Source organism: Saccopteryx bilineata, chromosome 9 (genome assembly GCF_036850765.1).
Source record: "Saccopteryx bilineata isolate mSacBil1 chromosome 9, mSacBil1_pri_phased_curated, whole genome shotgun sequence".
NCBI lineage: Eukaryota > Metazoa > Chordata > Mammalia > Chiroptera > Emballonuridae > Saccopteryx > Saccopteryx bilineata.
In genome coordinates this window covers 45,736,689-45,762,894 of record NC_089498.1, presented here as the reverse complement: position 1 = coordinate 45,762,894, position 26,206 = coordinate 45,736,689, and the positions used below count along the sequence as shown (strand labels likewise).

General features: G+C 46.7%; 2 protein-coding genes across 6 annotated transcripts in view; one reads left to right on the top strand and one right to left on the bottom strand.

Annotated features, from left to right (window-relative positions):
- Window positions 1-11,986, bottom strand: part of SAMD4B (sterile alpha motif domain containing 4B) — a 46,551-nt gene extending 34,565 nt beyond the window's left edge. For both annotated transcript variants that reach the window (XM_066243333.1, XM_066243334.1), the window contains exon 1: window positions 11,830-11,986. The gene's annotated coding sequence lies outside the window, so the exon portion shown is untranslated. The remainder of the gene's footprint in view (window positions 1-11,829) is intronic.
- Window positions 11,987-12,372: 386 nt separating this feature from the next.
- Window positions 12,373-24,996, top strand: GMFG (glia maturation factor gamma). 4 transcript variants are annotated; one of them, XM_066243340.1, is made up of 9 exons: window positions 12,373-12,667; window positions 18,949-19,172; window positions 20,537-20,604; window positions 21,039-21,135; window positions 21,256-21,305; window positions 22,052-22,101; window positions 23,977-24,059; window positions 24,516-24,589; window positions 24,809-24,996. In XM_066243340.1, exons 3-9 carry the CDS (start codon window positions 20,602-20,604, stop codon window positions 24,878-24,880), a joined length of 429 nt encoding a protein of 142 aa, XP_066099437.1. In that variant the 5' UTR covers window positions 12,373-12,667; window positions 18,949-19,172; window positions 20,537-20,601; the 3' UTR covers window positions 24,881-24,996. The 4 variants fall into 4 exon arrangements, with proteins under 4 accessions (XP_066099437.1, XP_066099436.1, XP_066099439.1 ...); XM_066243339.1 differs by lacking the exon at window positions 12,373-12,667 and adding an exon at window positions 12,718-12,848; XM_066243342.1 differs by lacking the exons at window positions 12,373-12,667; window positions 20,537-20,604 and adding an exon at window positions 12,718-12,848.
- Window positions 24,997-26,206: the final 1,210 nt, after the last annotated feature.

The following is a 26,206-nucleotide window of genomic DNA, read 5'->3' as shown; positions in this document are numbered from 1 at the left end:
AATTAATTCTTACATTAAAATATCAACTATTCAGAACAAAGTCTATGGCCTGTGGTCCTTTGACCAGATGGATACACACTGGTAAAAGACCAGAAGTCTGGTAACTATCCTCCACCTCTGCCTCTCTGGTTCTTACCTTTAAGCCACCCCCACAGCTCAGGGAACATGACTGAGAAGATCTATTGCCCAAGATGGGTCAGACAATTCTCAGTAAATACTGGGGTTTTAGGTAAGTCAGTTTGTCTTTTTGTTTCTTTTTTACAGGGACAGAGAGAGAGTCAGAGAGAGGGATAGATAGGAACAGACAGACAGGAATGGAGAGAGATGAGAAGCATCAATCATCAGTTTTTCGTTGCAACACCTTAGTTGTTCATTGATTGCTTTCTCATATGTGCCTTGACCGTGGGCCTTCAGCAGACCAAGTAACCCCTTGCTCGAGCCAGTGACTGTGGGTCCAAGCTGGTGAGCTTTTTGCTCAAACCAGATGAGCCCACGCTCAAGCTGGCGACCTCGGGGTCTCGAACCTGGGTCCTCCGCATCCCAGTTCGACGCTCTATCCACTGCGCCATTGCCTGGTCAGGCAGGTAAGTCAGTTTTGAAAATGTAGAGTTAAAAAATAAATAGCTTCCCTGACCAGGCCATGGCGCAGTGGATAGAGAGTTGGCCTGGGATGCTGAGGATCCAGGTTCGAAACCCTGAGGTCACTGGCTTGAGCACGGGCTCACCAGCTTGAGTGCAGGATTGCTGGCTTGAGCATGAGATTGTAGACATGATCCCATGGTCACTGGCTTGAGCTCAAAGGTCACTGGCTTAAAGCTCAAGGTCAATGGTTTGAGCAAAGGGTCACTCGCTCTGCTGAAGCGCCCTGTCAAGGCACATAGGAAAAAGCAATCAATGAATAACTAAGATGCCACAACAAAGAATTGATGCTTCTCATCTCTCTCCCTTCCCTTCCCATCTCTCTCTCTCTCTCTCTCTCTCTCAAAAAAAAAAAAAGCCTCACCAGGAGTGGTGCAGTAGATAAGAGTTGACCTGGGATGCTGAGGTCCCAGGTTTGAAACCACAAGGTCGCCAGCTTGAGCGCAGGCTCATCTGACATAAATGCAGGCTCATCCCCTTGATTGTGGAATCATCAACATGATCCCATGGTCACTGGCTTGAAGCACATGGTCCTGGCTTGAAGCACAAGGTCGCTGTCTTGAAGAAGGGGGTCACTGGCTTAGTTGGAGCTACCGGTCAAGGCAGGTATGAGAAGCAATCAGTGAACTAAAGTGCCACAACTATGAGTTGATACTTCTCATCTCTCTCTGTCTCATACACAAAAAATTAAAAATGAATGAATGAATAAATGTCAGCCCTAAAGGAAGGTTCCTATGTTCTGGAAAGATGCTGGGGGCCCTGGCCAGTTAGCTCAGTCGGTTAGAGCATTGTCGCGAAACACCAACATCAGGTTTGATTCCTGGTTAGGGCACATACAGGTAGCGACCAATGAATTCACAACTAAATGGAACAAATGAATGCTTCCCTCTCTCCCTTCCTCTCTCTCTCTGAAACAAATCAATAAAAATAAAAAATGAATAATAAAGAAAGATGCTGGATGTTTGGTCTGGGTGATGACTGGAAGGACTGGATGGCCTTCTTCCACGAAAGGACCAGCTACCTCATATCCTGGGTGCCTGGCAGCAGTGAGAAAGGAAGACCTGGTTTGGTGAGACTGACTGGCCAGGTAAGAGGCATCAGCACTGACTATATTCCAAGGCATCTGACTGTGGCAGCATCTTACTGTGATGGATTCTAGTGGATCTGTTGCCAAATATCCATTCCCATCTTCTAGTACCAGCCCCATAAGTTCTCTTTGGAGAATTAACTATTGTTCTGGGATCCAGGAGTAAAGCCTGGACAAGAAAAGTCCTCCCTGAACTTTTTTTTTTTTTGGTATTTTTCTGAAGCTGGAAACGGGGAGAGACAGTCAGACAGACTCCCGCATGCGCCCAACCGGGATCCACCTGGCACACCCACCAGGGGCAATGCTCTGCCCACCAGGGGGCGATGCTCTGCCCCTCCGGGGCGTCGCTCTGTTGCGACCAGAGCTACTCTAGCGCCCAGGGCAGAGGCCAAGGAGCCATCCCCAGCACCCGGGCCATCTTTGCTCCAATGGAGCCTTGGCTGCGGAAGGGGAAGATAGAGACAGGGAGGAAGGGGGGGGGGGTGTGGAGAAGCAAATGGGTGCTTCTCCTATGTGCCCTGGCCGGGAATCGAACCCAGGTCCCCTGCACGCCAGGCCAATGCTCCACCGCTGAGCCAACCGGCCAGGGCCTGAACTTTTGCTGGAACTACTGGGGAACCTAAGTCCTTGGTTAGGGTTGCTCAGATTACACATCTCCTGTATTACTGGCTGCCACTTTTGCTACCTCACAGTGAGAACCTGCCTTAGAATAAAGCCAACAGAGAGATGAAGGTAGACATCAGAAATTAAGGGAGAAAAAGAAAGAACTGTTCACATTTGAAAATCTGGATATAGCAAGTCTGAAGCACCCCTACCATACCCCACATTTTTCAGTTACATGATCCAATGTATTTCTTTTTGGCTGAGGCCAGTCTGAGTTGTGTTTCTATCACTTAAAGTTGAAAATGCCTTGCCTGACCAGGCGGTGGCGTAGTGGATAGAGCGTCGGACTGGAATGTGGAGGACCCCAGTTCGTGACCCCGAGGTCGCCAGCTTGAGCACAGGCTCATCTGGTTTGAGCAAGGCTCACCAGCTTGAGCCCAAGGTCGCTGACTCGAGCAAGGGGTCACTTGGTCTGCTGTAGTCCCCCAGTCAAGGCACATATGAGAAAGCAATTGATTAACTAAGGAACCGCAACAAAGAATTGATATTTTTCATCTGTCTCCCTTCCTGTCTGTCTGTCCCTCTCTCTGACTCTCCCTGTCTGGCACACACACACAAAAAAAGTTGAAATGCCTTGACTCTTACCATATAAAACAGATTTTGCCATTGCTCTAGTCTCTTTGTCTTCATGTCACCAAAAAGGACCCCCTGTCTTTGAGGAAAGACATGCAGGTAGAATCCCTATAAGCTATCTCTCAAAAAGCCCAACAATATTGCTGCCACATATGGTCTCTAAGGGACCAAGTAACCTTCTTGGGAAGCATCTACTAACGCTGGAGGATGCAAAGTGGAGTCAAAAATTGGCTAAGAGGTTCCAGGAAAAAGTGCCCACTAAACTCCTTCTCTGCCCCAAAATGTGAGAAGCAGCCCACACACAGGACGCACCTTTGGAAGTCAACTCTCCACACTCAGAGCTACACTGGAGTCTGTCAGATCTGGCTAATATATGTGCTCTCATGTTGATACTTACTTGCTGTGTAGACCATTGGCAAGTAAGTTAGTTTCTTCCTCAGTGAAGCTTGTTATAAGAATGAAATGAAACAATGTATATAAAAATACATAGCAAGATGCTTAGTATTATCTTCATACATTACAGTCAGGTCACAGGCACTAACAGCTTTCCATGGATGAGTGCATTGGATCTAAAACTATATATTTCATATCTATCTCATATATACTGCTCACAAAAATTAGAGATATTTCTAAATGAATATGAAGTAATAAAATATCCCCTAATTTTTGTTATCCCCTAATTTTTGTGAGCAGTATGTTATGTATATAATATCCACATTTTACAAATGAAAAAACAGGCATATAGAAGGTTAAGTCACTTATCCAAGACTGTACACACAGCTAAACTGAGATTTTCAAGGCCAGGCAGTCTGGCCTTGGAACTCTTGGTTGTTCCCGAGAATAAGGCTACCTACAGCCTCCTCTAAGCTCCCTTCTAGTTCCTAGAAAGTTGGGCTGAACGGTGCACCCTTTAATGCCAATATCTCTGGATAAACAAGGGGCTCCTATTAGTCTTCTTAGCCATTTCTAGTCCTTCTACAGCACCCACATAGGTCTCTGAGTTACTCACATTTCATGAACAAGGTAATAGGCTAGTTACCTAAGGTTAACTCTCTGTCCTGACCTGAGAAGAACAAGACAATGACAGAAGCCAAGGGAGCTCAAATTCTTTCTTGTAAATCCAACCAGTATTTTCAGAAACTCTTGAAATATGTACACAAACCATGTATACTATTGCCTTAGCCAAGAATGAGGCTTTTGTATGAATGGTCCTGGGGGAAAGGAGGGACAGAGAGGTGAGAAGCCAGGCAAGGCCTCCTGGAAGATAACAGGCTTGGAGAGCTCTGGGAAACCCTGAGCAGAGAAGCTGGTGTCTGTTCCCATCCCTGCCTCTTTTACTCCTCCCACCTCTAAATACACATCCTCTTCCCTCTAAAACTCTATTTCTGACTCTCCATACGTGTATCCTCTCACTTGGTAACGTAATCAACTTCTACAGATTCAAACTATTACTTCTATGTGGACAACTCAGTAGTTCTTTTTTTTATTTTATTTTTTTATTTTTTTTGTATTTTTCTGAAGCCAGAAACGGAGAGAGACAGTCAGACAGACTCCTGCATGCGCCTGACCGGGATCCACCTGGCACGCCCACCAGGGGGGCGACGCTCTGCCCACCAGGGGGCAATGCTCTGCCCCTCTGGGGCGTAGCTCTGCCGTGACCAGAGCCACTCTAGCGCCTGGGGCAGAGGCCAAGGAGCCATCCCCAGCACCTGGGCCATCTTTGCTCCAATGGAGCCTTGGCTGCGGGAGAGGAAGAGAGAGACAGAGAGGAAGGAGGGGGGGGTGGAAAAGCAAATGGGCGGCGCTTCTCCTATGTGCCCTGGCCGGGAATCGAACCCGGGTCCCCCGCACGCCAGGCCGACGCTCTACCGCTGAGCCAACCGGCCAGGGCTCAGTAGTTCTTGAATCATCTTTGACTCCTTCTTCTTCCATGAGATCTAGTGATCCCGTCTTGATAATTCTTTTTTCTAAATGTAGTTAAACATGCCTTCCTTTCTTTTTCTTTCCCAAAACTCAAATGGCTCTGGACCAGACTGCCTGGGTTGGAAATATAACCCCACCATTTACTATCTTCCTTAATTTGGGCAAGTGATTTTACCCTGTTGTACCTGTTTTCTCCTATGTAAAATGCATTTAATAATAGTACCTATTTTCACAGAGTTGTGAGGCATAAAAATACTCTCATAGAATTGTTAATATCATCCTGGATTCCTCTTTCACTAGTGCCATCAAGACCTGATTTCTCTATACCCCAAATATATCTGCTTCCCTTAATTTTTAATATCCTCACTATATTCAAGTCACCATCCTTTCTCATTTGGACAAATGTATTGCCTCCTAACTTGCCTCTTGCTTCCATTTTTGCCCGCTTTCCTTGCAGAAATCATTGAACTTTCTAAAAAGAAAAAAAAAATAAGATCACATCATGTCTTGCTTTAAAATCTTTCTTTTTTTTTTTTTTTTTAAAAGATTGTTCAGATATTTACATAGAAGTTAAAGTAGAACAGGGTTTTTAAAATTAATTAATTAATTAATTAACTTTTTTATTTATTCATTCATTTTTTTAGAGAGGAGAGGGAGAGACAGAGAGTGAGAGAGGAGAGACAGAGAGAAGGGGGGAGGAGCTGGAAGCATCAACTCCCATATGTGCCTTGACCAGGCAAGCCCAGGGTTTCGAACCGGCAACCTCAGCATTTCCAGGTTGATGCTTTATCCACTGCGCCACCACAGGTTAGGCCAAAATCTTTCAACAGTTTCTCAATTCTCTTATTTGGCCTCTGACAACCTCTCCAAACCCCCTGTTCCATTTGCCTCACTTAAGCTCCAATCATACTAGTCTCCTTGCTATTCCTTGAACACATCTCAAGGCTTCTGAACTTGCTGATCCACCTCTATCTGAAATGCTCTTACCCAGATCATCAAATGGCTGGTCCCTTCCTATCAATCAGATCTGGGTTTATGTGTGTCCCAAACTTCATCTCCCCAGAAGGAAGGAGACTTTGGTGTGCTATCATCACCAAAAGGTATTTCTTCAAAGGCTATCTCTTCCAGGACTGCTTAGAATATAACACCTATGAGGGAAGGCAATACTGTGGCTGTATTTCACTGTTCCATTTTCAATTCCTAGCATAGCACCTGGAACGTAACAGTGGGAGGGATTCAATAAATACCCGTGAAAAATTTCCCCAAACGCAGCAGTTCTTTCTCCACATGTAACAATGCTTTGATTAGGATGCCCCACTATCAGACCATCCCACAGATAGTGCCTTCTCATCTTTCAGGTTCTCAGGCTCAACTGTCACCTCCTCAAAGAGATCAATTCTGACCACCTGTGTACAATGGCCACCCTCATCCTCTCTTTCACATTACTGTTTTAATTCCTTCATAACACATATCACTATCTGATTTTTCTTTCCTTTTTGAGAAACAGAGACAAGGAAGAGAGAGAAAGGCGCAGGGAGAGTGAGTGAAAAGCACCAACTCATAGTTGCTTCACTTTAGCTGTGCATTGATTGTTTCTCCTACATGCCTTGCCTAGGGATCGGACCTCGGGCTCAAGCCAGGGACCTTGGGATTGTATCAATGATTCTATGCTCAAGCTAGCAACCTCTGCGTTTTGAACTGGTGACCTCACTGTGCCATCTCAGGTTAGGCTGATTTCATTTGTTTATATATTCTCTCCCCCCTTCAGAATATAAGACCCATGAGATCGAACACTTTGGTTTTTTAATTCATTGTTCTATTTCGAGTACCAAGAAAAGTATTTCCATAAATTGTTTAATCACTAGAGACATTTGAGACTTGCACCTCTACACACTGCTGTTCTGTGACTTGCCCTCAACCCAACTCTATTCAACAAGTTTACACCAAAACAAAACAAAACAAAACAAAACAAAACTCTACTCACTACTTAACTCTTTCAAAGTTCTGGGCCCTGGAAACTCAAAGCTCAAGTAGGGAACCGAACCCCAGTAGTACTCCTGGATTCCTCTGCATAGAGGCCACCACCAAACTAAGCCAGCCATTTCATTCCTGTCTTTCCCAGTAAGATCCCAAAGGAAAGTCTGGTTGGATCAGACTAGCCATAAACTCTCTCTGGATCCAGTGATCAGAGATTGGGGCTAGTGGAACAGTGAGGAGCGAGATTACCATTAATGCTTACAAAGGTCATGGGATGGAATCACAGACTTATCTGGCTCAGCAAGTGAGAGAGTTCCAGGATAAAGAACCCAAAACATGTCTCTATGGATCTTCTGTCATCAATTCATATTTATTCAGGGAAGAAACTTCATAGTGGGGCTCTCAGAAAAGAGTTCTCTTTCCACTGAGGATACTAAGGAGGTAGGATTTAAGCCTGGGGTTGCTGAGTGCCATCTTTTTCCACCACAAAGCAGAAACCTGTTAAGAATGAAGCTGGTGGAGAAATGGTGAGAGATTACTGGATTGTTCAAACTCCTGAAAGCAACTAGTTCTGAAGCCATCCTAGCTCTGGACTTTTTGGTAACATGAATCAATTAATTATCCTTTTTGATTAAACTAGTTTGAGCTAAGGTTTGGTCATATGAGCTTCCTCCCCCAGCACTGAGAAGTTATGTGCAGGGCATTCATTGTTCTAAGTACTTTATATGTATTAACTTACTTTCTCCTTATACTAATTCTATGAAGTAGGATATCATTATTATCTTCATTATTTAACTGTAAAAACTCAGGACCACAGAAGTAACTTTTCCTAGGTCACAAAACTTGTAAATGATGATGAAGGATGCAAATCATGTCTGGCTTCAAAGTCTGCATATGTAATCACTTACACTACAATGCCCCATTGCTCCCAAGCCTATCAGAACAGAAAATCCAACTCCCTGACTCCAGACATTATCATCTTGGGACAGACAGGGGCCAGAGAACTTCTATTTGTGCCATCTGTTCTCAATTTCATCCTTTATAAAATGAGAATAATTACAGTTTACCTATCTCATAGGTCCTGTGAATATGAGATAATACATGCAAAACACTCAAACAGTGACTGGCAAATAATAACTCAATAAACAGTAGTCATTACTGTTATTATTCTTTAGGTCACTAAAGTGCAGCTGGCAAATATAATACAGATGAAACAGATCTTCTTTCATCTCACCCTTTAGGAGAAGAGATGCATGGGTGACAGATGAGGACACTTTCTTGTCTTTGGCCCATTGCATTAGCTGTTTCCTCTGCCTGAAAGGTTACTCACCATTGTTCTAACTCTTGTAGAACACCACCCAGCCCAAATACCACCTTTTCTATAAAGTATTTCCAGATAAAGTACTCTCCTCTAACTGGTGACTTTCCACAATATATTATTTGTACCTCATGTTCTTCCCTGTGTACCTGTCCAATCTCTTTGCTATACAGTACTGGGAGCTCCCTGAAGGCAGGCACCAGTATTTACCCTGTGCTCTGTTTCCTCTTCTTGACTGTAGAGAGAAAGAGAATCCCTTGGAGAAAGCTGAGAGCCCTGTGGAAGGCTGAGAGGCCAAGCAGGATGGGATGAGGCAGATCACCAGGAAAAGGACTTGGTGTAGCTTGGAATTAGGAGGAAGTACAAAAGAGAAGTGCCACAGGTAGATGCAGCTGGGGCAGACAGCCTCTCCTCGGAGGAAAGGCAAAAGGTGTTGGGTAGAAAGAAGAGGAGAGGGAAGGAAGAAGTAGGAAAGTGTGTTGAACTTGAATGGGGAGTGAGATATGAGAAACTCAGAGATTTCTAGCCAAACACAAGAAGAATTGCCATGTTCCAATGATAACTTACAGAGGGCAGATCCCACCTTGCTGGATTCAGAGAGGACCAACACACATCCCAGTAATTTTCCAAACTCCCAGCCCAGGGAGGGTAAGTGAGTGGATAACTACGTTAAAAACTACAAGGAAGAAGGTGAGTGTGCTCTAAGAAGTAAAATGAAGGGCCCCAGCAGTAATACACAAAGAATGGAGACTTGCAGGTGCCTATGTGGAGGACAGATGAATAAAGACAAGAGATGGATATTTTTATTTGAGGAGGCAGTAATTTGAAGCAGAAGCACCAAAGACCAGGGATGGTGTGGATGAGTGGAGGGGAAGCCAGAAGAAAAAAGTGTTAAGGAAGATTTGAAAGGAAACCATTCAAAAGTAGAATTTGAAGTAATTGCTCAGATGGTGGGATAATCTTGTGAAAAAGCTAGAAGCATTTTGAAGAGAGTAAGGGGTTTTCTGGAGGATGGGTACATCACAAAGGAAAATGGGGGTGGGCAGTAGGGCACAGAGGCATCTTTTCGAGGCTTTCTGTGGGAAAAGGGAAATCTTCCTAGAAGGCAATGGTTCTCAAACTTGAGCATGCATGAGAATCACCAGGAGGTTTCTAAAAACAGACTGCTGGGCTTGACTCCCAGGTTTTCTCATTCAGTAGGTCTGGGGTGGGACCCAATAATTTGCATTTCTAACAAGATGCAGATGCAGCTAGTCCACACTTTGAGGGACCACACTTTGACGTCCACTAGCACAGGGGTAGAAATTTTTTAGTATGGAGACTCTTAAAGGGAAAAAGAAAGGTGAAGGCTTCTGAAAGAAAAATGAAGGGAGTAACCAAGTAGTCTCTAAGGAGGGTGTTAGGGTCTCTCAATCTCTGAAGAGAGATTTATGAGGATGGAACCTAAGAAAACTGGTCTGAGAGAAATGTCTCTAAAGATTGGGATTTCAAGAGGTGTGAGTGTCTCTCGAGAAACTTTTTATTGAAAGGTGCCATGAAGCCTCTTGGGAGGGTTGTCTGGAGGATGTTAGGGGGCTATGAATGGATACTAGGGGAAAGAGGCTCAGATCTGCAAAGGAAGTTGATTTCAGAGGAGGAAAGAGAATGGAGGAGATGAGAGGATGTAAACAGGGTTTCTTTTTTTTGTGGCAGAGACAGAAAGAGTCAGAGAGAGAGGGACAGACAGGGACAGACAGACAGGAAGGGAAAGAGATGAGAAACGTCAATTCTTCATTGCGGCTCCTTAGTTGTTCATTGATTGCTTTCTCATATGTGCCTTGACCTGGGGGCTGCAGCAGACCGAGTAACTCCTTGCTCAACCCAGCAACCTTGGGTCCAAGCTGGTGAGCTTTGCTCAAACCAGATGAACCTGTGCTCAAGCTGGCAACCTCGGGGTCTCGAACCTGGGTCCTCCGCATCCCAGTCCGATGCTCTATCCACTGTGCCACCGCCTGGTCAGGCTAAACAGGGTTTCTAAAAGAGGTAATTTTGATAAGGTCCTGAACAAGGTTTCTTGGGGATGTCAGAAGGGGATCTGAGGGAGAGTTCTGAGGAAGTCTTATGAAATGCTGGGGGCTGAGTTGATGAAGGGTAAATTTGAAGAAACTTCTCTAAAGGGTTTCTGGGGAGGTGTGGTCTTCTGAGAGCGATCTTAGATGCACTAGGGCAGGATGACAGAGGTCTTTTTAGGAACAATTCCTCTGAGAACTCAGATAGGAGAAACCCTGAAGTCCTCAAAAGGGAATATGGAGAAGGTGGGTCTTCTGAGGGGAATGTGGAAATGTCAGATTAGAGGGCTTTTCATAAAGAATCCAGGGATTTTTCTAAGAGCAGGAGTTCAGAGAGTTATTTTGAGGAAAGACTGGCAGTGGGGGTCTTTGCAGAGGGTTCTAGAGGATTTGAGGGACACTGCGAGGGATAGTTCAGGGAGAAAAATGTCTAAGAAAAGTCTCTTAGTAGGACAGCAGGTCTCTCAAGGGGTTCTTGGGGGATGTCTGAAAGGTCTCTGGGAGGAACTTCAAGAGCACATCTCAGGAGAACTCAAGGGGATTGCTAGGGTCTCTGAGAACATGTGAGATCTTGAAAAACTGCATCTGAGAAAGTTCGTGAAGGTCTTAAGGTTTACAGTGGTTGTGAGGAGGATGTTAGAAAGTTCACCTAAAGTAGGTCTGGGGGAGAGGGGCTTATAGAGAGAGGCGATAAAAGTAAAATTTTACAATTCAGAAGCAATTTTTGGAACATTGGGTGTGGATTACTGGGAAAAACTGGGATATACAAATAGGGTTTTGGAGAGGATTTTGGGACATGGAAGGATTTTTCATGGATTTCAAGGGAATCGCTGAGAAAGATTTTCAGAGCACATCAGGAACATTCTGAAGGATACCGGGGGACAGGGGGTTCTGATATTTGGGGCTCTGAGTGGAAAATGTCCCAAACAGTTTCTGGATGGGGGTAGGAGAGAGGGAAGTCGGGGAGGCTGTGGAGCTATGCAAAGTGGGTCTCTGGGGGAGATTTGGGGAATGTCCAGGTCTGGAGGGGATGTGAGAGAAGCTCCGAGGGAGGTGTTTAAGGTTTCGGAGAGAGAAGACATCTGACACATATTGCTAAAATATCCGAGGAGTGGCCTCGGGGAATATTTCTGGAAAAAGGAGAATGGGGATTTGGGACCAGAGCGGTATTCTCTAAGCTCGACTTCCAAGACCTGGGACAATCTTTGGAGAAGCCTGCGGGAATGGGAGGGGTGGGCTCCCAGGAAGACCTGGGACCGTCCGGGGGTGGGGTGGGATGGGGGTGACAGGGGGGTCTCTGAGGTTGCCGGAGACCGCTCTCCAAGATGTCTTAGGTAGACGTGTGGGGTCGATCCCGAGGGTGTGAGGGGGAACTAGGAGGGAAGCTTCCGAAGCTTCATGTGAGAGCTATTCAGAGAACCAGTGTGGAGACCCTCAGGGGTCGGGACCCTCCAGGCCCGCGCTCCGCGCCTACCACTGCCCGCGGCTCGGGGGTCCCTGAGGGGGCGGGGCAGACCGCGCGGCCTGGGGCGCCCTAAGGTGAGCCCCGCGCGCCCCGACCCACCGCTGTCCCGGGCCGCCCGATCCTGCTTGCGACTCACCGCCTCTGCCGCTGCCGCCGCCGCCCCTCCGGCCTCCTCAGGCCACTGCCACCGTCGTCGGCCCCTCTTCAGCCCGCGAGCTCCCTTCCCTCCTCCCGCACTGACCACCGCCGCCGCCACCGCCGCCGTCGCGCTGCGTCACCGCGCCGTGCGTCACCACCCCTGGCCCCGCCCTGACGGAGCTGCCGCGCGCCGGCATTAGTAGAAGCCGCAGTGACGAACCGCGCACCCGCCAATGGGCGGAGAGGACAGCGCAAAGGGCGGGCAGTGAACGCGGAGGAAGGCAGGGTCCTAGCGGCAAGGGGACCGACGCGGGCTGGACAAGGCCAGGAGGCCCGCCTCTTGCTCGGTGGGATTGGTCGGTTGGGAGGTTGACGGGCAGACGTCTCGGAGGACGGCGAAGGGGCGGGGCGCGCGCAGCGTTGCCAAGGGCAACGGGCCGGGCGGAGCCCGGCATAGGGCCTCCAGTCCTGCAGGAGGCAGTCTCGTGCGGGTCTACCTCAGCGGCCTCGCGCTAAGTCACAATTCTTGATTCTGGCGTTCAGCCCGCTCCCGATCCCTCCGCGCACGGCCTGAGGCCTTGGCGAGGAAGGTGTCTGTTGGCTTTCAGGCTTCTGGAGTCTCCGCTTTCTCAGCTACAGTCTTTGAGCTTTTGCTTCCTTTCTCAGATGGAATAGAATTCAAAGAGACGAAGCATGTAAAGCTCTGGGCACAAAGGAAACCATCAATAAATGGGAATTGTTTCTCTGCTATTGTAATCTGTTCGTTCATTCTACAAACTTCCCTGGCTCGGGGTGAACTAAGCAAAGAGGGAGATCTTCGCTCTGAAGGCTCTCAGGTGACTGAGACGTGGCTTGTTAGAAGAACTCAGGAAATGCGATCGGGGTGGAGTGTAGAGTTCAAGGCAGGGAGTGGTGGGACAGGAACTGCAGCCAGATGTTCGGCCACTTGAGGGAGTTTGGACTTGTCCCTTGGGCACTGGGGAGAAGTGGAAAGGCTTCGAACTGGGAAGAGTCAAGGTGAGTTGGGGCTTTGGAAAGATGTCTCTGGCTTCTACTGCTCACAAAAATTAGGGGATATTTCAAAATGAATATGAAGCGATAAAATATCTCCTAATTCCTGTGAGCAGTATATATCGGAGGGAATAGAATTGGGGACTGTGAGTCCAGGGAAGCAGTAGGGCTGTTAGAAACGCGATTGCGCCAGAGTGGGACTGTGGGAAAGGGAGGAGGTATGGGTGGGAGAGAAGCCCAGGATGCTGAATGAACTGGCTCGCTCTGGGACTGGCTGGATGCAGAGGACGATAGAGGGAAAAATCTAAGATAAGGTCCTTTGGCTGGGAGATTGGGAGTGGAGTTGGGGGTCTCCCTGAGAAGGAGACTCAGAAAAGATGCAGGTTCTGAAGATGCTGAGCTCAGTGTGGTCCACCCAGCAGCAGGGTTCAGGAGGCTGCACAACCCCTGTGTCCAGAGTTTAAGAGAGAAATTGGGGCTGGAAACCAAGATTTGAGGATTATCAAAGGTAGTCATTGAAGCTGTGGTAATTAATGACCTAGCCTGGGGAGGGTATGAGGGATGAATGGAGATAAGGGGACACTGAAGGTTTGAGTAAAAAAATCAAAGATTGAGAAGGAGCAGCAGAAAGAGGAAAATCAAGAAAGAATGTGGCATCCCAGATGCTATGAGGAAAGGCTGTTTCAAGCCAGGGTGGGATGGCACAAACTCCATGCACTCCTCTATACTTTGAAGCAAGAACTTTCATACCACATAAAGTGAGTGTGCTCCATAGATGCTGCTTCATTTATTTTATTTTAAAAGATTTTGTTTATTGATTTTAGAAAGAGAGGGAGAGAAATCATAGTTGCTTCACTTAGTTTTGTTCATTGATTGCTTCTCTTATGTGCCTTGAATTGGCAAGCATGGAGTTTCAAACTGGTGACCTCAGTGTTCCAGGTCAATGCTCTATCCACTGTGCCACCACTGGTCAGGCTCCACTTTATTTACTCATTCAATAATATTTCTTGGCCATGGCCTGTTGGCTTAACGGATAGAGCATTGGCCTGGTGTGTAGATATCCCCGTTTTGATCCCCAATCAGGGCACACATGAAAAAAGACCATCTGCTTCTCTTCCCCTCCTTTTCCCCCTTTCCTCTCTCTTCCCCTCTCACAACCAGTGGCTCAATTGGTTCAAGCATTGGCCCTAAAAGCTGAGGAGAACTAGGTTGGTCCTAGCACTAGCCTCAGGCACTAAAAATAGCTCAGTTGATTCAAGCATTGGCCCCAGACTGGGTGGCCAGGTGGATCCTGGTTGGGGCACATGTGTATGTCTGTCTCTCTATCTCCCCTCCTTTCACTTAAAAAAATTCTTATGGTCTGACCAGTGGTCAGGTCGCTGGTTTGAAACCCTGAGGTTGCCAACCAGTGGTCAGGGTCGCTGCTTTGAGTGCAGGATCATTGACATGATTTCAAGGTTGCTGCCTTCAAGCCCAAGGTTACTGGCTGGCTTGAGCCCAAGGTCACTGGCTTGAGCAAGGGGTCACTGGCTTGGCTTGAGGTCCCCCCCCATCAAGGCACATATGAGAAGCAATCAATAAACAACTAAAATGACAACTATGAGTTGATGCTTTTTATTTCTCTCCTCCCTCTTCCTCTCCCTTCCTGTCTGTCTCACTTTCTCTTTCTCAAATAAATAAATAAATAAATAATATTTCTTATGTACCTAATCTGTGCCATGCATGCTCTAAGTCAGGGGTCCCCAAACTATGGCCCGCAGGCCACATGCTGCCCCCTGAGGCCATTTATCCGGCCCCCGCAGCACTTCTGGAAGGGGCACCTCTTTCATTGGTGGTCAGTGAGCAAAGTGCAGCGTCGCTCATGTACAGTACTACTTCCAGTGACGCGAGACACACACATCACGGCTCCAGAAGCGCATCATATCACTTGTTACGGCTAGCAGTGACAAATATGGAACCGGACATTGACCATCTCATTAGCCAAAAGCAGGCCCATAGTTCCCATTGAAATACTGGTCAGTTTGTTGATTTAAATTTACTTGTTCTTTATTTTAAATATTGTATTTGTTCCCGTTTTGTTTTTTTACTTTAAAATAAGATATGTGCAGTGTGCATAGGGATTTGTTCATAGTTTTTTTTATAGTCTAGCCTTCCAACAGTCTCAGGGACAGTGAACTGGCCCCCTGTGTAAAAAGTTTGGGGACCCTTGCTCTAAGTGTTAGACTTTCAACAGTGAACAAGGGAGACAACCATATCTTGTTTTCAGGATGCCTACATTCTGATTGGGGGGTGGGTGGGCAAAAATAAGAAATAAAAACAATGTAACTTGGTGATAAGCACTATGGAGAAGAATAAAGCAAGCTGAAGGGATGAAGAAATGGGGCCAGTACTCTTTTAGATGGCAAAAGGCCTTTCTCATCAAGTGAGGGTTGAACAAATATGTGGAGGAATTAAGGGATGAACTATGGGAAGAGGATTCCTGAAAGAAGGAATGGGAAGCACAAGGCCCAGGGACAGGATCCTTCAGAGAACCACAAAGAGGCTAACACATCTGGAGTGAGCAAAGAGGAGATTAGTGGAAGACAAGGTCCAGAAGGTAATGGAGAAGGGGTCATGGTAGATAATTTAACTCTAAAGGCCACTGTAAGAACTTTTCCTTTTATCTCAATAATACGAGAATCATGGGAGAGTTTTGAAAGAGGATGTATGTCATCTAACTTGGGTTTTATTAGGATCTCTGATAGTCTTATGAAGAATAGAGTGTAGGCCCTGGCCAGTTTGCTCAGTGGTAGAGTGTCGGCCTGGCGTGCAGAAGTCCCGGGTTTGATTCCCGGCCAGGGCACACAGGAGAGGTGCCCGTTTGCTTCTCCACCCCTCCCCCTCTCCTTCCTCTCTGTCTCTCTCTTCCCCTCCTGCAGCCAAGGCTCCACTGGATCAAAGATGGCCCAGGCGCTGGGGATGGCTCCTCGGCCTCTGCCCCAGGCGCTAGAGTGGCTCTGGTCGCTACAGAGCCACGCCCCAGAGGGGCAGAGCATCGCCCCCTGGTGGGCAGAGCGTCGCCCCCTGGTGGGCATGCCGGGTGGATTCCGGTTGGGCGCATGCGGGAGTCTGTCTGACTGTCTCTCCCTGTTTCCCGCTTCAGAAAAATACAGAAAAAAAAAAGAATAGAGTATGTGGGGAGATGTTCAGGGAAACAGAACAGAGAGTGGAGAGAGGAGAAAGTGTGCAGGTTCTGGTTATATTTAGAAAGAAGGTCTGAGCTGACAAGTTCTAACACATTTTGTCAGAGGAGAGAGAAAGGTCAAGGATAACTCCAAGAAATCCAGATGGAGGTGTCAGATTGGCCACTGGATGTAACAGTCTAGAGCAGTGGTTCTCAAACTTTTTGAAGTTGGGGTACATTTAAAATTCTACAAATAATTGTAGGCGCACTATATACAAATTTCTGAGAAATATGTTGTAATAATTAAGTCAAATATAAAAGAAAAATATAAAGTCCAAGCGTGCTTTTAGGGTAATTAAACAAAATAAATATGACAAAATTAAATTTATTCTGACATTAAAAAACATTTTGTTACATTTTTTGAGTTATGCTTTTTAGAATTCGTAAAAAGGGGTTAAAAAATTTAAAAATGACAAAAAAGTTATCTTTTTATATATATAGATACATTCTTAGTAAGATTTAGTAAATTCGGCAGGTCCCAGCACAAATGTGTTAAGTTTTTTGATTCTTGTGTTTATGAGAAACATGAGCCTGATGTGTCCTAGCGATTTCTTCAATGTTTGGGCATATATTTGAAAGGCAAACTCTCATTTCCTCGTTAATACATTGAAGAATTCCTCTCTTTTTACTCTTAATTGTGTTGAGTGCAGAAAACCCCCACCATACATATCATCTTAACTTTACACCAAGCAAAGGATAGAAGAAACTTGCCTCCAGTCTTTCTGGGGAACATGGGGAGCAGTGTAAACAATCCAGCACCACAGCTTAATAGCCTTTTGCAACCCAATCAGGCAAGTGAGGTGGGGGGTTGGGCAGACTATCAGCTTACAGCCAATTCCCCACACTTCTGTCCCCCAAAAATCTAAACTCCAAAAACCCTGTTGGTTTTTTGGTCCTCAACAGGCACATATTTCTCTGGAATAGCATAGGCGCACCTGGAAATCTTCTAGGGCGCACCAGTGCACCCTGGTGCACACTTTGAGAACCACTGGTCTAGAGTTTAGGGAATCACCCACCTGGAGAAATAATGAAGATAAGCCCTTTGAAAGGCAAGAGATTGATGAGATCAGGGACAGAAGAAGGCAGATGGAAAAGAGAAGGGGGCTAAGGATTAATCCCTAGGACACCCCATTGTCAAAAGGAGAAGAAGTCAGAGGAGTGGGAGGAAAACCTGATGAGGATGGTGTCCTGAAAGCCAAGTGAAAAAAGTGTATCAGAGCTCAGGGAGCAACGGATGGTGTAAGATGAAGAATGAGAATTGATTATGAGGTCTGGCACCATACAGGTCATTGGAGGCCCTGTCAGTGGAGAAGGGCAGGAATGAGAGTCTGCTAGGTGAGTGTAGAAGAAAAAATCTGGAGGAAAAATTGGAGGTAGCAAGTGTAAATGATGCTTTCAAGAAGTTATGCTGAAAAGGGAAGATAATGAATGGGCAGTGGCTGGGCAGAAGTTAGGGTTTTTGGTTTTTAAGATGTAAGAAATAACACTGTCTATATGAGGGAAAGATTCGGCAGAGATGGGAACATGGATGACGCAGGAAGACGGGGAATAGCTGCAGCTATGCCCTTAAGCAGGTGATGAGGTGGGATCTAGTGCGGAGTAGAGGGGGACAAGAAAGGCTTTTCCACACTGTGGAGGAAAGCCAACTGTTACGGGGCTGGGATCTGTAAAAATTCTTTTTTTTTTTTTGCTTGTATTTTCTCACTGAAATACATAGAGTTTTCCTATAAATTGCTTTTTTATTTTAGAGAAAGGGGAAAGAGAGAGAGAGAGAAGAAGGGACAGACAGGAACAGACAAGCTGGAAGGGAGAGAGCTGAGAAACATCAATTAATTGTTCATTGCGGCATTTTAGTTGTTTATTGATTGCTTTCTCATATGTGCCTTGACTGGGGGTCTCCAGCAGAGCGAATGATCCCTTGCTCAAGCCAGTGACTTTGGGTTTCAAGCTGGCGACCATGGGGTCATGTCTATGATCCCATGCTCAAGCTGGCAACCCCGTGCTCAAGCTGGTGAGCCTGTGCTCGAACCATATGAGCCCTCACTCAAGCTGGTGACCTCGGGATTTCGAACCTGGGTCCTCAGCATCCCAGTCCAGTGCTCTATCCACTCTGCCACCACCTGGTCAGGCTAAATTGCTTCTTTTTCATTTCTCTTTTATATGACAATTAGAATATTATATTGACTTAAAAATGTATGTGTATAAGTAGGATGCATTATCTAGGAATTTCATTTCTAGATGGGACAGGAAGCAATACAAAACATTTAAAAAATTTTTTTAAAAGATGTTATTTATTGACTTATTTATTTATTGTGACACAGACAGAGTCAGAGAGAGGGACAGATAGGGACAGATAGACAGGAAGGGAGAGAGATAAGAAGCATCAATTCTTCATTGCGGCACCTTAGTTGTTCATTGATTGCTTTCTCATATGTGCCTTGACGGGGGTTGGGGGTTGGGGGTTGGGGAGGCTAGAGCAGAGTGAGTGACCCCTTGCTCAAACCGGCAACCTTGGGCTCAAGCCAGTGACCTTGAGTCATGTCTATGATCCCATGCTCAAGCCAGTGACCCCACGCTCAAGCTGGTGAGCCCGCGCTCAAACTGGCAACCTTGGGGTTTTGAACCTGGGTCCTCTGTGTCCCAGTTTGATACTCTATCCACTGCCCCACTGCCTGGTCAGGCTTTATTGACTTTTTTAGAAAGGGGAGAGAGAGAAAGGTTGTGGGGGAGGAGCAGGAAGCATAAACTTATTGTTGCATTTTTTTTTGAGAGAGAGAGAAAGAGTGAGCTAGAGAGATAGGAAGGGTTAGAGATGAGAAGCATGAACTCATAGTTATGGCACTTTAATTGTTTATTGATTGCTTCTCATATATGCCTTTATAGGAGCTCCAGCCATGCCAGTGAACCCTTGCTGAAGACAGTGACCTTGGGCTTCAAGCCAGCAAGCGACCTTTCGGTTCAAGGCAACGACCATAGGATCATGTCAATGATCCCACACTCAAATTAGCAACCCCACGCTCAAGCTGGTGAGCCTGCACTCAGGCCAAATGAGCCTGCACTCAAACCAGAGACCTTGAGATTTTGAACCTGGGACCTCAGCATTCCAGGTTAGTGCTCTATCCACTGTTCCACCACAGGTCAGGTCAGGCAGTTCTTTTTTTTTTATTTTTATTTTTTTTATTCAGTGGGAGGAGGGGAGGCAGACAGACTCACGCATGCTCCCTGACCGGGATCCACTTGGAAAGCCCACTAGGGGCCAATTCTCTGTCCATCTGGGGCATTGCTCTGTTGCTCAGCATCCAAGATCTTCTTAGTGCTTGAGGTGGAAGCCATGGAGCCATCCTCAGCACCTGGGACCAACTCACTCTAATCAAGCCATGACTGCAGGAGGGGAAGGAGAGAAAGAGAGAGAGAAAGAAAGAAGCAAGAGAGGGAGGGTTGGGGAAGAAGATGGTCACTTCTCCTGTGTGCCCTGACCGGGAATTGAGCCTGGGGCTTCCATACCCCAGGCCAATGCTCTACCACTGAGTCAACCAGCTAGGGCCCAAAATGTTCTTTTTTTTTAAAATTTTGTTGTTGTTTATTTATTTATTTATTTTACAGAGAGAGAGAGTCACAGAGAGGGATAGATAGGGACAGACAGACAGGAACAGAGAGAGATGAGAAGCATCAATCATTAGTTTTTTCGTTGCGACACCTTAGTTATTCATTGTTTGCTTTCTCATATGTGCCTTGACCGCAAGCCTTCAGCAGACCGAGTAACCCCTTGCTTGAGCCAGTGACCTTGGGTCCAAGCTGGTGAGCTTTGCTCAAACCAGACGAGCCTACGCTCAAGCTGGCGACCTCGGGGTCTCGAACCTGGGTCCTTCCACATCCCAGTCCGATGCTCTACCCACTGCGCCACCACCTGGTCAGGCCCAAAATGTTCTTAATAAAAAGGGAGGTACTAGTCTGACACAAATAAACACCATTGCTGTAGGGCCCATTAGAAAGCCCATGAGGCTGAATAACTTCAGGAAATAATTCACCATTATCCAGGTGCTGGGGTGTCTTCTTTCTCCTCTCCATTTCCGCATCAACATAATAGGTGACAATTTGGCAACTCTGGAATTAAAATAATCTACATGGGGAAAATCCAGGAAGGCTTCCTGAAGGAGGGAAAGGGCTAAAGAGCTCATTATTATCTACTGTGTCTTGAGCATGCTCACCATGCTGGGAGACATATGAAGCTATTTTGTCCTTAAAATCATCCTGAAGCAGAGGGGTGAAGTTACTTAGCCATGGTCACACAACAAGGCAGCATTTGAACCCCAGTCTAGGTGATTGCAAAGGCTGGGAGGTCCTGGCAGATGAGGGGAAGGAAGGAGGGGGAGGAGTCCTCAGCAACAGTTGTCCCAGAATGGGCATAAACAGGATGTGGTGTTGGACGAAACCTTTCTCCTACCCTACACCCCACCCCGCTTTCCCCCAGCCCTGGTCCCCACCCGTAGAAGACAGCGGAACTGAGAAAAGAAGAGGCCTGTGGACAGAAAAGTCATGGTCAGGGGGCCAGGGGTCGTTTGGTGTGGCTCTGGGGCTGGGAGGGTGCCTGGGTGAAGGTCAGGCTGGGAGTTGGGTCAGGGACCGGGAAGGGGAATCTCACTGGGGCAAAGGACCAGGCTGGGGGAAGAGATGGTGGTTCCGGGTTTAGCCCCAGGCTAGCAGATCCCTGGGTCTCCTTGAGTGCTGCCCAAGGACACCTACTGGAGGGCTGGAGCCCAGCCCCTGTTCCTCAACCCAAGTGTGCGCTCTGGGGAGGGGCAACATCTACCTGGGGAGAGGGTGTCTTCTCACGTTCACGAAGGCCTTGTGTGGGCTCTTGGGGTGTTCCTCTTCATTAGTAGATGGAGAAACTGAGGCTTGGGCAGGGGGCAGGATGAAGGGGGCAGGGGCTGAAGCCAGGCCGGTTCAGTTCTTTCTGGGCTCCACTGCAGTCCGACTCTCTGGTGGTGTGTGAGGTGGACCCAGAGCTGAAGGAAAAGCTGAGGAAATTCCGCTTTCGAAAAGAGACAGACAATGCAGCCATAATAAGTGAGTGTCATTTTTTCCCTGTGGAAGGATGGGAGGAGAGTGGGGACAAGCCGGGAGGTCCGGGCTAGAATCACTGAGTTAGAAGGGGCTTTCTAACCTCTACGTGCCCTCCCTCCCTAGTGAAGGTGGACAAAGACCGGCAGATGGTGGTGCTGGAGGAAGAATTTCAGGTGAGAAGCTAGAGTGAATGGGACCTCCAAGAAGTACCAGGTGGGACTGGGAGACCCAAGGGTCTGGAACGGATACTAAGAGCCTGGCATTGGGAAAGAAAGACCTAGAGGTCGAGTCACATCTGTGAAATGGAGATAACAGTACCGATTTGTGGATTCAATGATTTAATATTTGTCATGAGTTTAGAAGAAGGCCTGACATATAGTGTGTGCTCAATAAAATGATAATGATAATGATGATAATAATACTTTATTGATTCTGAAATAAAAAAAATTTCCAGATAAATTAACAAAAAGCTAGCAGAAATCCTTTATAAAGAGGTAGGCCTCACCCTCTCTTGGCCTCACTATCTTAATCAGTAACATGGGGATGACAACAAGGTTTACTTCATAATATTGTGGTAAGGATTTAGGAGGACAGCTATGGAGACAGGCTGGAGTTGTTTGACAGGTTAGGATCTAGGCTCCCTCAGATCTTCTGAAAGGAAGTATAGTGAAGTGGTTATGATTTAAACCCAAATTCACATCTGAACTCTTCTGCCCAGAGTTGCTGTGCAATTTTGAGCAAGTGTCTTAACACCTCTGGGCCTCAGCTTGTTCACTTGTAAAGTAGGAATAATAATAGGACCTACTCCACAGGGCTATAGGAGAGCTCGTTTGTTGCTTAGATCAGTGCCTTGGCCTATAGTAAATGCTTGCTTAATGGCATTATCTTCTTCTTTCCTGGTCCTCCCCACCTCCACCAGAACATTTCTCCAGAGGAATTAAAAATGGAGTTGCCAGAGAGACAGCCAAGGTATCCTGGGGGAAGGAATGGGAGGCTCCGGCTGTCGGGAGTGGGGTGTCGATGGAGGTGGAGATTGAGGGAATGCTTGTGTTCTAGTCCTGTTCACGGGCTTGGGCTCTCTGTGTTTGAGGCCAAGAGTTCTTATCCTCGTACTTTTTGTACAGTATACTAATATTTTATTGCAGAATTTTATACCGATAATCATATGTAACATTAGAATTTGCTCTTTTAAAATACAAACTGTATCAGGTTTTGGTCTTAACATTGCACTTGCTTCATTAAATTATTTTTCTTCTTTTTTTTAATGTTGAGGAATATTTCAGATAACAAAGAAATTATTTGACATTTAACGATTGAGGAGAATCCTGTGTGAAGCCACATGAGCCATGTGCTTTTTGTGTGTGGGAAAGCTCTTTGACACTTCTATGATAGCCTGTCTGTTTGGATTTTCCATCTTGCCTAGTAAATTTTGGGTGCCTGAGGATTTTAGGCCTCCATTCCAACCAGAACCAGCTTCCTGGGTGTCTGACAAGTATAGTCTCACAGGGCCTCATACCCAGAAGGGAGCCTCGAATGTGGGGTGTAATGGTCTATGGCTGCCTAATGTCTGAAAATAGTTTTATCTTTTAATTTGTGTTTTATATGAAGCTTTCTAGGGCAATAGAGTGTATGCTTGAGCTTGAAGCCTCTCTTGGAGGTGGGACTGCTGGAGCCCTGGACGGGCTATAACATTTGAACTGTTGATTGCATTGTGTTCCTATCGCCCAAAGTCAAATCAATTATGTATTTATGTATTTATTTATTTATTTATGGCAGAGACAGAGAGAAGGACACATAGGGATAGACAGACAAGAAGGGAGAGAGATGAGAAGCATCAGTTCTTCATTGAGGCTCCTTAGTTGTTCATTGATTGATTTCTCATATGTGCCTTGACCAGGGGGCTACAGCAGACCGAGTGACCCCTTGCTCAAGCCAGCGACCTTGGGCTCACGCTGGTGAGTCTTGCTCAAACCAGATGAGCCCACACTTAAGCTGGTGATCTCAGGGTCTCGAACCTGGGTTTTCCACATCCCAGTTCGATGCTTTAGCCACTGCGCCACCACCTGGTCAGGCTCAAATCACTTATTATTTCATTTATTGACTTTAGAGAGAGAGAGAGAGAGAGAGAGAGAGAAAGAGAGGGAGAGAGAGGAAGGGAGAGAGACAGAAACATCAATTTGTTGTTTTAATTATTATTATTATTATTATTATTATTTTTTCAGAGACAGAGAGAGAGTCAGAGAGAGGGATAGACAGGGACAGACAGACAGGAACGAAGAGATGAGAAGCATCAATCCTTAGTTTCTCATTGCGCATTGCGACACCTTAGTTGTTCATTGATTGCTTTCTCATATATGCCTTGACCGTGGGCCTTCAACAGACCGAGTAACCCCTTGCTGGAGCCAGCGACCTTAGGTCTAAGCTGGTGAGCTTTGCTCAAACCAGATGAGCCTGCGCTCAAGCTGGCGACCTTGGGGTCTTGAACCTGGGTCCTTCCGCATCCCAGTTCAATGCTCTATCTACTGCGCCACTGCCTGGTCAGGCCGATTTGTTGTTTTAATCATTCATACATTCATTGGTTGATTCTTATATGTGCCCAGATGGGATCAAACCTGTAACCTTGGCATATGGAGACAATGCCCTAACCAACTCAGCTATCCGACCAGGGCTATTATTGTTATTTTATATCATTTATTGTGTCTGAGACTAGTACCTTCAGTCTCAATTGTTAACCCTAGGTTCTCAGATTCAGGCAAGATATCAAGGTTATAGACTCAGATATTGGGCATTGGGCTTGGGCTCCAGGATGAAGTCCTGAGTTTGAATTACCTTTTACTTGTGTAGGTTCGTGGTGTACAGCTACAAGTACATGCATGCAGACGGCCGAGTGTCCTACCCCTTGTGTTTCATCTTCTCCAGCCCTGTGGGTGAGAGAGACAGCCCTACCCATCCTTAGTACAGGGTCTTAGATTTTGTGTGTGTGGGATGCGTAAGTGTGTGTTTGTGGGTGTAGGTGTGAGGAGTGTTTGTGTGACTTGGCAAGTACGTGCATGGGTGGCATGTGTGGCTGTGAGTTCTGAGAGGGCAGTGGGGTGGAAGTGGAGGCTTAGATTCCTCAAGAGTCTGCCCATCCTCCTCAGTCCTGAGAAAAAGTGTAAGTAAACCCACTTTTTTCTTTTACCTAGAAACTCCTGTCTGGCCCATAAGCCATCTCCAGGGACCTTCAGAATAACTTCATGCCCCAAGACAAAACTGGAAACTGGGACTTTTTAGAACAGCTCCTAGGACCCTTAGAAAACTCCAGGGCCTGCGGGGCATTATTGGAGCATTAGAGAACACCCTGGGATCCCCTAGTTATGCACCTTCTCCCCTTTTCCATGCAGGCTGCAAGCCCGAACAACAAATGATGTATGCAGGGAGTAAAAACAGACTGGTACAGACGGCAGAACTCACAAAGGTCTGGGCCTGTGGCTGAGACTCCCAGTGTTAGGGAGGAGGGGTCTGGTATTCTGGGCTCCTGAGCCTGAGGGAGGTGGAGGTTGGAGGGCTGGATTTTTGGGTCTGAGGGAGAAGGAGTCTAGGAATCTGGACTTCTGGTATGAGGAAGGAAGGAGTTGGAGTCCTTGCTTTCTCAGTTCCTAAGTGGAAAATAATATTGAAAACTCTCCCTGGCCAGGTGTTTGAAATCCGCACTACTGATGACCTTACTGAGGCCTGGCTCCAAGAGAAGTTGTCTTTCTTTCGTTGACGTCTGGGTTGGGGATCTAAATTCCTGATGTCTGAGTCCCCAAAAGAAATGGGGACTGGGACTCCTAGGACCTGTACATTCGAGACCCTGAAGAAATTAAAATGCACAAACTCAGACATCCTCTCTTGTGGTCCAGTTTCTGTTTTTCATTGTGGGCGCTAGCTGACAGTCCCTGCACTACCAGCCTTGGGCCAGCAGAGGGCAGGCAGACCAAGTGGATGACTGCTGAATTCTGGGAGGAAAGGAGAATGCCTGCTTCTTTGAAAGAAGCCTGTGGTGTTTCTTAGGGGGTATGGGGGAGGCCTGGTCTCTTGGAGGAATTGGGGAATATTTGAATCCATGGAGAGGCCACTCCAAAGGGGAATAAGGTTACCCGGGTCCCTCAGAGTAAAGTTTCCCCCCCTCCCATTCCATACCAGATCTCAAGGCTAGCAGGCATTAACTTGCACTGAATGCTACTTTTTTCAGTGAGGTTCTAGGCAGAAAGAATTCAAAGGCAAAAAAGTTGTTGAAAGATCAAACATAATTGCTTCAGGGGCTCAGAAGTTGTTAGGGTGGGTGGTTTGTGTGGTTGGGTAGACCTGAGGTCCTAGGACTGGGAAAGGCAAAGAGGATGCAGGATCTTTAGTGGACCCCTGAGGGGCATGAGGTTGAGGGGGCAGGAAACGGACATCCTACACATCCCTGTCTGGAGATTCTTCTTTCTTCTGGCATCTCTGGGCATCAGACTCCCTCAGGCTCTTTGTTTCTGTCTCTTAAGGACATTTATTGAACACCAACAATGTACCAGGTTCTGAAAATTCTAAGATGGTCCAGTCTTTATAGATATAAATCACTTTTTCTGTCTGTTTGCTTTTTCTTTATGTCTCAGCTCTTCTCTCAGTCCCCAGATTCAGGGACCTGGGAGTCCCCACCCCCTTTTCCAGGTACCCCTGTGGAGAGGTGGCTGTTTCCATGGTAACAACAGCACTCTACCTTGATCCTGGGCTGCCCCTCCCCAGCTTCAACCTTCCCCAGCCCTTCCATCCAGAACACATCATCCCCTCAACACCTCACTCTGTCCATCCATTATCCCCTTATTCTCAACCAGGAAAAGCCCTTGCATGAGGGGTTCAGAATAGAATCACTCTACATTGGGCCAGAGAAATCCCCCCTGCTCTCAAGTTTCTGCGGGGGATGGCTAAGTGGGGGTGGGCTGAGCTCTTCTCCTCTGACTCCTGTCCTGGTGCCCTACCTCATCTCTCTGCCAAACGCATCTCTATCCCTCCCTCTGATCACAGCCTGAGATCCTGATGGCTAGAGATGGAAGAGGAGGAGGGCTGGGGA

What these genes read in the sequence shown, in the direction of transcription:
- GMFG (XM_066243340.1), top strand. An exon ending in TGCTGGAGGAAGAATTTCAG is followed by an intron (nt 21,306 to 22,051) that starts GTGAGAAGCTAG and finishes CACCTCCACCAG; the next exon opens with AACATTTCTCCAGAGGAATT. An exon ending in TTGCCAGAGAGACAGCCAAG is followed by an intron (nt 22,102 to 23,976) that starts GTATCCTGGGGG and finishes TTACTTGTGTAG; the next exon opens with GTTCGTGGTGTACAGCTACA.